The following is an 11,403-nucleotide window of genomic DNA, read 5'->3' on the forward strand; positions in this document are numbered from 1 at the left end:
ATTGATGAGCCTCTCACTCTGGAAGCTGCAATGAATTCCTTCACTAAATGGCTGTAGTGAACCTTTACAGTAGAGCTCGGACAGAATGTAACAAGCTCGTGGTGCTGCCCAGAAAGACAAGGTGGGAAATGTCAATCATAAATAGTGCCGTGTCCTAAACAGGTCGCTGGTTGTATTATTAGATCACCAGCCATTCCTGGTGTAATTCAGTGGATGGAAGTCTGGGTCTAAATATTATATTCCTGGACTGGAAACACTGGGACCCGCCTCTGGGCTGTGCTCAGTTGTTCTGTTTATTAATTAATTGTATAATTGAGGTAACCGGATATTTCACCGCGCTCTTCAACTGCTCTCTGAACTTGGACTGGGTCACCCCGTAAATAAATGTGTTTGTGCAGCAACTTAAATTCTGCAGTATAACTCCGACTTGTTCAAAGATATATAAAGAATAATTGTAATAATCGGGATTTATTCCTGCAATGCTATAATATAAGAAATTTATAACATACACCAGACACAGCAGTATGAAGCTGCCGGATATGGTGAAGAGTAAAATCACAGACTTCCTCCTGCTCTCCATCTCTGGGTCACTGCCATTTCCCCCCTTGCTCTCACACCTCAGTCCCTTCCGGACTCGACTGGCCACTAAAATATGTCTGACTGTCAGAGCATTGAGCAACAAAATTACAGCGAATGGGAGCAGTGGGGTTACAACCGTATCAAACCAGTCAAATCCCACCCATCCGGGCTCAGTATAATAGGTTGGGATTGGGAAACAGTCCCACGGAACATTGTCGATTATATATCCAGGTTTAAATGTAAAGTAGAAGGGAATGTTTTTAAAACAGAACAGAATGCAGCTTGTTGCGAGAATCACAGTCGCAGTTCTCCCAGTGCAATATTTGGTTTTCAGCTTCTGCCAACAAATGGCCACAAATCGATCAAAGGTGAAAGTGACGGTGAACCAGACAGAACCGTCTGTGGCTACACGGGTCAGGATAGCTATAACACTACACACAGGGGTGATATCCAGGAAAGATCCCCGGAAATAATACCAACTGATCCGGTACAGTATGACCTCAGTGTTGACCACCAGTAGATCCGCCGCTGCCATGGCCACCAGGTAACGAGTGGTGCAGGTGGACAGCCCGCACTTTCCCCGGGACAGGATCACAATCGCCACTAAATTCACTGTAATAAACAGAAGCGAAAAGAGATGGTCAATTATTGGTCACACATTATCGGTGACTGAGCCCAGACAGTAAGCCCTGTCATTTAGCACAAAAACAGCCGGGTGGACATTGGATCAGGGGTTAACATGTAAAGTATATCATCTCAACCCAACCTACCTCCAACCCCCTGCTTCCCAGTTTAGCAGAGACGGGGCAGTGGGAGAGAAGCCGAGCCATCCCAGCGGGCATGTGGGCAATATTACTGGAAACATAGACACATAGAAAATAGGTGCAGGAGTAGGCCATTCGGCCCTTCGAGCCTGCACCACCATTCAATAATATCATGGCTAATCATTCCCTCAGTACCCCTTTCCTGCTTCCTCTCCATACCCTTTGATCCCTTTAGCCATAAGGGCCATATCTAACTCCCTCTTAAATATATCCAATGAACTGGCATCTTCAACTCTCTGGGGCAGGGAATTCCACAGGTTAACAATTCTCCGAGTGAATAAGTTTCTCCTCATCTTGGTCCTAAATGGCTTACCCATTATCCTTAGACTGTGTTGCTTGGTTTTGTACTCCCCAACATCGGGAAAATTCTGAAACTATGTCCCCTCGTTCTAGATTCCCCCACGAGGGGCAACACCCTCTCTGCATCTAGCCTGCCGAGCCCCCTCACAATCTTATACCTTTCAATAAGATCACCTCTGATTCTTCTAAACTTCAACGATTAAAGTCCCAACCTGCTCAACATTTCCTCAAAGGACAACACCTTCATCTCAGGAACCAGTCTGGTGAACCTTCTCTGAACAAGGCATGTTCACTGCAGGAAGATAATCAACCAGAGGGGGTCAGGGACCGGAGAAGCACCCCACTACTGTAGCCCCTCAGCCCGAGTTATTAACTCAATTGGTCACTGTCTCCATGACTCTGCCTCGTCCCTCCTCTCCTACCCACACCACACTAGGTTACAGGCACACAGGAAGAGGACCACAGAGGACACGTATCCTCAGCTCAGAAAAAGGAAGACAGGTTGAAAGCACTGGTGTGGGAGCTGGCATCGTCGCCTGAGACTATCCCACTCTAATGGATAAAGTTTAAAAAAGGCAGCTCGTGCAGAGCATGGAGTGCAGCAACATCGAGTGGCATTTGTGAGTTTGGTAATTGGGTGAGTTTTAAGGGTTATTCTCTTGAAACCATTTGGAGGCTGGAATAAATTGTTAGTGGCAATTGCCAGTAGCTTCTAAGTAAGTAGCTGTGCCATGTGGGAATTCCTGGATGCTTCCGGCAACGGGGATGACCACATGTGCAGGAAGTGTCTCCAGCTCCTCCACCTCGAGCGCCAAGTCTCGGAGCTTGACCGAAGGCTGGAGGCACTGAGGAGCATCCGAAAGAACGAGAGGTACGTGGATCAGGCGTTGGTCAACCCACAGATTAAAAGGGTACAGGAGGATAGGCAATGGGTGACCGTCGCACACAAGAGTATGGCGAGGCAGGGAGTGCAGGAGTCCCCTGTGGCCCTCACGCTCTCCAACGGAACTCTATTCTGACTACTGGCGAGGGCGGTGCTGCCTCTGGGGAGTGCAGCCAGGGCCAAGTCCACACACCGTGGGTGGCTCAGCTGCACTGCGGGGGAGGAAGAAGACGGGAAGGGCTATGGTGATAGGAGACTCAATAGTTAGGGGAGCAGATAGGCGCTTCTGCGGCAGCAAAAGTGACATCAGGATGGTGTGTTGCCTCCCTGGTGCAAGGGTCAATGATGTCACTGAGCATTCATTGAGCAGGGCATTCTGGGGAGGGAAGGGGAACAGCCAGTGGTTGTGGTCCACATTGGTACCAACGACATCGGTAGAAAGAGGGGTGAGGTCCTGAAATTTGAGTTTAGGGAACTAGGAGTAAGATTGAAAGCCAGGACCTCAAAGGTGGTAATCTCGGGATTACTGCCAGTGCCACGTACTAGTGAGGGTTAAAATAGGAAGTCTAGTCAGATAAATACGTGGCCTGAAAATTGGTGTAGGAGGGAGGGCTTTAGTTTCCTGAATAATTGGGACCGCTTCTGGGGTAGATGGGAGCTGTACAAGTCGGACAGGTTGCACCTCAACAGAGACGGGACCAATGTTCTCGCGGGTGGATTTGATAGTGCGGTTGCGAGGGCTTTAAAGTAGCTTGGCAGGGGGATGGGAAACCCGGAGACGGCTCTGAGCTCGTTAAAGTGGGTGAGAGCTCAGATGAACAGAAACCCAAGAAACGATGGAAAAGGCAGGAGGCAACAGAGCAGAGTAGCACTGGGGTAAGTGTAAACACAAGGTGATAGGAAGGGACAATATGTATGAATATAAAGGGGATGCAGGAGGGGTCAAAACTAAAAATCATGGTTTAATAACTAGTAATAAAACACTTTACCTAAACGCAAGCAGCATTCGAAACAAAGTAAATGAGCTGACGGCACAAATCGTTACAAATGGGTATGATTTTGTGGCCATTACTGAAACGTGGTTGCAAGGTGGCCAAGACTGGGAATTAAACATACAGGGGTATCTGAAAATTCGGAAAGATAGACAAGAAGGGAAAGGAGGTGGGGCAGCTCTGTTAATACAGGATGATATCAGGTCAGTTGTGAGATACGATATTGGTTCTAATGAACAAAATGTTAAATCGTTGTGGGTGGAGATTAGAGATAGTAAGGGGAAAAAATTACTGGTGGGCGTAGTTTATAGGCCCCCAGATAATAACTGCACGGTGGGGCGGGCAATAATCAAGGGAATAATGGAGGCTTGTGAAAAAGGAATGGCAGTAATCATGGGGGATTTTAACCTACATATCGATTGGTCAAATCAAATCGCATGGGGTAGCCTTGAGGAGGAATTCATAGAATGCATACGGGATTGTTTCTTCGAACAGTATGTTACAGAACCGAAAAGGGAGCAAGCTATCTTAGATCTGGTCCTTTGTAATGAGACAGGAAAAGTAAACGGTCTCCTGGTAAAAGATCCTCTTGGAATGAGTGATCACACTATGGTTGAATTTGTAATACAGATTGAGGGTGAGGAATTTGTGTCTCAAACGAGCATACTATGCTTAAACAAAGGGGACTACAGTGGGATGAGGCCAGAGTTGGCAAACGTAGACTGGGAGCAGAGACTAAACGGTGGCACAATTGAGGAACAGTGGAGGATTTTAAGCAGCTCTTTTATAGTGCTCAACCAAAATATATTCCAGTGAAAAAGAAGGGCGGTAAGAGTAGCGATAACCAGCCGTTTAAAATTCTGACGGGTTTAGACAGGTTAGATGCAGGAAGAAAGTTCACAAAGTTGCGGAAGTCCAGAACCAGGGCTCACAGTCGAAGGATAAGGGGTAAGCCATTTAGGACCGAGATGAGGAGAAACTTCTTCACCCAGAGAGTGCTGAACCTGTGGAATTCTCTACCACAGAAAGTAGTTGAGGCCAATTCACTAAATATATTCAAAAGGGAGTTAGATGAAGTCAACACTACTCGGGGGATCAAGGTGTATGGCGAGAAAGCAGGAATGGGGTACTGAAGTTGCATGTTCAGCCATGAACACATTGAATGGCGGTGCAGGCTCGAAGTGAGGAATGGCCTACTCCTGCAACTATTTTCTATGTTTCTATGTTTCTAACCAAGGACATAAAGGAGAGTATCAAATTAAAAACCAATGCGTATAAGTTGGCCAAAGTTAGAGGGAAACTAGATGATTGGGAAAGTTTTAAACGACAGCAAAGAATGACAATAAATAAAGGAAAAATAGAGTACGAAAGTAAACTTGTGCAAAACATAAAAACAGATAGTAAAAGCTTCTACCGACATATAAAACGGAAAAGAGTGACACAAGTAAATGTTGGTCCCTTAGAAAATGAGAAGGAGGATTTAATAATGGGAAATGTGGAAATGGCTGAGACATTAAACAATTATTTTGCTTCGGTCTTCACAGTGGAAGACACAAAAACCATACCAAAAATTGCTGGTCACGGGAATGTGGGAAGGGAGGACCTTGAGACAATCACTATCACTCGGGGGTAGTGCTGGACAGGTTAATGGGACTCAAGGTAGACAAGTCCCCTGATCTTGAAGAAATGCATCCCAGGGTATTAAAAGAGATGGCGGAAGTTATAGCAGATGCATTTGTTATAATCTACCAAAATTCTCTGGACTCTGGTGAGGTACCATCGGATTGGAAAGTAGCTAATGTAAGCCCTCTGTATAAAAAAGGGGGCAGACAAAAGGCAGGTAACTATACGCCGGTTAGTTTAACATCTGTAGTGGGGAAAATGCTTGAAGCTATCATTAAGGAAGAAATAGCTTGACATCTAGCTAGGAATAGTGCAATCAAGCAGACGCAACATGGATTCATGAAGGGGAAATCATGTTTAACTAATCGACTGGAATTCTTTGAGGATATAACGATCATGGTGGATAGCGGTGTACCGATGGATGTGATGGATTTAGATTTCCAAAAGACTTTCGCTAAGGTGCGACACAAAAGGTTACTGCAGAAGATAAAGGTACGCGGAGTCAGAGGAATTATATTAGCATGGATCGAGAATTGGCTGGCTAACAGAAAGCAGAGAGTCAGGATAAATGGGTCCTTTTCGGGTTGGAAATCGGTGGTTAGTGTTGTTCCAAAGGGATCGGTGCTGGGACCATAACTGTTTAGAATATACATAGATGACCTGGAAGAGGGGACAGAGTGTAGTGTAACAAAATTTGTAGATGAAACAAATATTAGTGGGAAAGCGGGTTGTGTAGACGACACAGAGAGGCTACAAGGAGATTTAGATAGGTTAAGCGAATGGGCTACGGTTTGGCAGATGTAATACAATGTCGTAAAATGTGAGGTCATACACATTGGAAATAAAACAATTAAAGGCAATATTATTTGAATGGGGAGAAATTACAACATGCTCCGGTGCAGAGGGACCTGGGGGTCCTTGTGCCTGAAACTCTTTTGGAGTCCTTGTGCATGAATCCCAAAAAGTTAGTTTGCAGGTGCAGCAGGTAATCAGGAAGGCGAATGGAATGTTGGCCTTCATTGCGAGAGGGATGGAGTACAAAAGCAGGGAGGTCGTGCTGCAACTGTATAGGGTATTGGTGAGGCCGCACCTGGAGTACTGCGTGCAGTTTTGTTCACCTTACTTAAGGAATGATATATTGGCTTTGGAGGGGATACAGAGACGATTCACGAGGTTGATTCCGCAGATGAGGGGATTACATTATGATGATAGATTCAGTAGACTGGGTCTTTACTCGTCGGAGTTCAAAAGGATGATGGGTGATCTTATAGAAACATTTAAAATAATGATAGGGATAGACAAGATAGAGGCAGAGAGGTTGTTTCCACTGGTCGGGGTGACTAGAACTAGGGGGCACAGTCTCAAAATACGGGCGAGCCAATTTAAAACCGAGTTTAGAAGGAATTTCTTCTCCCAGAGGGTTGTGAATCTGTGGAATTCTTTGCCCAGGGAAGCATTTGAGGCTAGCTCATTGGATGTATTCAAATCACAGATAGATTTTTAACCAAAAGGGAATTAAGGGTTATGGGGAGAGGGCGGGTAAGTGGAGCTGAGTCCAAGGCCAGATCAGCCATGATCTTATTGAATGGCGGAGCAGGCTCGACGGGCTAGATGGCCTACTCCTGTTCCTAATTCTAATGTTCTTATGGTCTTGTGGCATCATCGGAACAGATGCAACGCAGGCAGCGTCACTTGGAGAATGTAATAGCGTCCTTCCAGCAAGCTGAGTGAGAGGTCATATAATCAAGGTAGCTGGAGGAGTCGGCCGGATTATGGTAGATATTTGTAGAGAGCCTATCCTCGGAAATGGACTTAGAGATGTCGAGGAAGGGAAGGGTAATGTCAGACGGAGCATGTGAAGGAGAGAGAGCGGCGTAAATTTGAATCAAGGTTTACTATATAATTGTAATTATAATAATAATTATTAATAATAATGTAAATAATAACGAATATTATTGATAATAATAACAATAACTTTTATTTATATCACGCCTTTAATGTAGTTAAACATCCCAAGGTGATTCACGCATTGTTAACAGGACAACACAGAAACATGACACCGAGATAAAAAAGAAGAAATTAAGGCATATGACCAAAAGCTTGTTAAAAGAGGTTGATTTTCAGGACCGTCTTTAAAATGGAAAGATGGTTGGTAAAGCGGAAAGGTTTCGGGAGGGAATTCCAGAGTTTAGGGCCCAAACAGCTGAAGGTAAGGCCACCGATGGTTGAGCAGTATTTTGAGGGATGTTCGAGAGGGCAGCATCTGAAGAGCGGAGACATCATTAGTGATTGTGAGGCTGAAAAAGATTACAGAGGTAGGGAGGTGCAAGGCCATGAAGAGATTTGTAAACAAGGATGAGAATTTTCAAACGCGTGGCCTTCTTTAACCGTGGGCCAATGTCGGTCAGAAAGTAGAGGGGTGAGTTGATGGGTGATCATGACTTTGTGCGAGTTCGGACATTTTCCAGTTCATGGCTCGAAAATTAAATTGCGCGAACACAGTCATCAATGTATCTGAACAATATGTGAACGCGAGACCGGAAGTAGAATTGGAATAACGAAGGTTCCCTGTATCCCAAGAAAAGGCAGCATAGCTAGGGACCATCCGAGCTCCCATACCGACACCAGTGGAGTGTGACGATAGAACATTGTTCAGACCAGAAGTCCAGCACTTGTACTTTCAGCAGGGGCAGTGCACTGGAGTCAGGATCAGGATCAGCAACCTGCAAGGGTTTTCATTTCCAACCCAAAGCCGGTGAGGGCGAGAGGACTTCCAGTGTGAATGGCGAGTGAATTAAATTGTAAATGGGGCACTCAGAATTATCAGCGGCGATCGGCGCAGGGAAACTCGCCATTCGCTGAGAGTTCAGGGGAGCTCGGTTTTACTGGGCTACACACTGACCCACAATCTTTATATTCTGCAGTGACACACACTCCCAGTAATACATGGCCACTGGTGTATGGTGTTCCACACCGGTTAGTGACCCACACTCAGTATATCCTGCAGTGACACACACTCCCCGTAATACATGATCACTTGGGTACAGTCTTCCACAATAGTTAGTAATCCACATTCAGAATATCCTATAGTGACACGCACTCCCATTAATACATGGTCACTGGCGTACGGTGTTCTACACCGCTATGCGACCAACACTCAGTATATCACACAGTGATACACACTCCCAGTAATACATCGTCACTGGTGTACAGTGTTCCACCCCGGCTAGTGAACAACACACAGAATATACTACAGTGACAGACACATCCGGTAATACGTGGTCACTAGGTTACAGTGTTCCACACCGGTTAGTGACCCACACTCAGTATATGCTACAGTGACACACACTCTTTGCAATACATGGTCACTGGGGTACAGGGTTCCTCATCGATTTGTGACCCACACTCAGTATATCCTACGGTGACAGACACTCCCACTAATACATGGTCAATTGGGGTACAGTATTCCACACCGGTTAGTGACCACATTCAGAATATCCTACAGTGACAGACACTCCCATTAATATATGATCACTGGGGTACAGTGTTTCACACCGGTTAGTGACCACACTCAGTATATCCGACAGTGAATCATACTCCCAGTAATACATGATCATTGCGTTCGGTGTTCCACACTGGTTAGTGACCCATACTCAGTTTATCCTACAGTGACACACACTCCCAGTAATACATGGTCATTGGGGTATGGTGTTCCACACCGGTAAGTCAACCACATTCTGCATATCCTACAGTGACAGACACTCCAGCAATATATCGTCACTGGTGTACGGACTTCCACACCAGTTAGTTTCTCACAATGAGTATATCCTACAGAAACAGACACTCCCAGTATTACATGGTCACTGGAGTATGGTGTTCCACACCGGTTAGTGACAGACACTGAGTATATCCTGCGGTGATAGGCACTCCCAGTAATACATGATCACTGGGGTATGGTGTTCCACACCGGTTAGTGATCCGCACTCAGTATATGCTACAGTGACACACACTCCCAGGAATACATGGTCACTGGAGTACAGTGTTCCATACCGCTTCGTGATACACACTCAGTAATTCCTACAGTTACACACACTTCCAGTAATACATGGTCACTGGAGTACAGTGTTCCATACCGCTTCGTGATACACACTCAGTAATTCCTACAGTTACACACACTTCCAGTAATACATGGTCACTTGGGAACAGTGTTCCACACCGGTTAGTGACACACACTGAATATATCCTACAGTGACAGACACTCCCAGTAATACATGGTCACTGGGGTACAGTATTCCACAACGGTTAGTGACCCGCACTCAGTATATCCTGCAGTGACACACACTCCCAGGAATACATGGTCACTGGAGTACAATGTTCCACACCGCTTCGTGACACACACTCAGTAATTCCTACAGTTACACACACTTCCAGTAATACATGGTCACTGGGGTACAGTGTTCCAAACCGGTTAGTGACCCACACTCAGTAAATCATACAATGACAGACACTCGCAGTAATACATGGTCACTGGGGTACAGTGTTCCACACCGGTTAGTGACACACAATCAGTATATCCTGCAAAGACAAGCACTCCCAGTAATACATGGTCACTGGGGTACAGTGTTCCACACCGGTTAGTGACACGGACTCAGTAAATCCTACAGTGACACACACTTCCAGTAATATATGGTCAATGGCGTACAGTATTCCACATGTGATAGTGACCCACACTCAGAATATCCGACAGTGATTGACACTTCTAGTAATACATGGTCACTGGGTAACAGTGTTCCACACCGGTTAGTGACCCACACTGAATATATCCTACAGTGACAGACACTCCCAGTAATACATGGTCACTGGGGTACAGTATTCCACACCGGTTAGTGACCTACACTCAGTATATCCGACAGTGACACACACTTCCTGTAATACATAGTCACTGGGGTATAGTGTTTCCCCGCTGTTGGTGACCCACACTGAGTGTATCCTACAATGACACACACTCCCAGTAATACATGGTCACTGGCGTACCATGTTCCACACTGCTTAGTGACCAGCACTGAGTATATCCTGCAGTGAAACACACTCCCAGCAATACACGGTCACTGGTGTAGGGAATTCGACACCAGTTAGTGACTCACATTGAGTATATCCTACAGTGACAGACACTCCCAGTAATACATGGTCACTGGGGTAGTGTTCCCCACCGGATAGTGACCCACACTCAGGATATCCTACAGATTCACAAAGTCCCAGTAATACATGGTCACTGGGGTACAATGTTCCACACCGGTTTGTGACCCACACTAAGTATGTCCTACAGTGAGACACACTCCCTGAAATACATGGTCACTGGGGTACGGTGTTCCACACCAGTTAGTGACCCACACTCAGTATATCCTGCAGTGACACACACTCCCAGCAATACATGGTCACTGGAGTACAGTGTTCCACACCTGTTAGTGACACACACTCAGTATATCGTACAGCGACACCCACTCCCAGCAATACCTGGTCACTGGGGTACAGTGTTCCACACCGGTTCGTGACACACACTCAGTAAATCCTAAAGTGACACACATTCCTACTAATACCTTCTCTCAGATAGTTGCGCGGAGTAAGGACTAATTGAAAAGTACACAACATTCGACTGAAGACAATAGCTTGATAATTCAATCAGCCTGTTAGTTACAAAACCAAGGTTATGTTCAGATGGAGCAATGGAATCAAACCACAGTGGTTATTCAGGTCATTTGACTGAACGGAATGATATCACCGATCAGGTGTCTATACCAGTGACCACTCGTCCTGAATGTATAATTATCAGTCACAAAGCAGAACCTGAGACCAGCTCACAGACAGATTTGCACAACTTCAATGGCTATAGTCACTTACCAGGAACACCAATGATGGCAATGATCATGTAGCATATTTTCTGGGCATGTCGAATTGGAAGCATTGTCTGTGTGAAACGATGTGCCCCTTCGTGCTTCAGGCAATCTCCCTGAATTATACTCTGAGGCGGTTCAATTCCAGCGCCTTTAAGTTATACCCTGCGGGCTCTCCACGGGGACATGGAGGTTGCAACATCGTTCAAAATAGTTATTTTAAAACTTGAACAAACAGATTACGACAACCGATTAAAGTCCCTGTTGTGAACGAATATATTTACTGCAGAGATTCAAATTGGACACCCCAA

At 45.6% G+C, this 11,403-nt stretch overlaps 1 protein-coding gene across 1 annotated transcript; it reads right to left on the reverse strand.

Moving 5' to 3' along the window:
- Positions 1–280: 280 nt before the first annotated feature.
- On the reverse strand, positions 281–11,163 carry LOC139239592 (probable G-protein coupled receptor 139). Its single transcript, XM_070868373.1, has 2 exons — positions 11,100–11,163; positions 281–1,191 (listed from the first exon to the last, which is right to left on the reverse strand). The coding sequence occupies exons 1-2, from the start codon at positions 11,161–11,163 to the stop codon at positions 281–283; spliced, it is 975 nt and encodes a 324-aa protein (XP_070724474.1).
- Between the last annotated feature and the right edge of the window lie 240 nt (positions 11,164–11,403).

The sequence above is a fragment of the Pristiophorus japonicus genome, chromosome 28, assembly GCF_044704955.1.
Source record: "Pristiophorus japonicus isolate sPriJap1 chromosome 28, sPriJap1.hap1, whole genome shotgun sequence".
Classification (NCBI taxonomy): Eukaryota; Metazoa; Chordata; class Chondrichthyes; family Pristiophoridae; genus Pristiophorus; species Pristiophorus japonicus.

Coding starts and splice junctions, on each gene's coding strand:
- LOC139239592 (XM_070868373.1), bottom strand. CDS start 11,163: ATGCTTCCAATTCGACATGCCCAGAAAATATGCTACATGATCATTGCC. Junction 1,192..11,099: donor TGCCATCATTGGTGTTCCTG/GTAAGTGACTAT, acceptor TGTTTATTACAG/TGAATTTAGTGGCGATTGTG.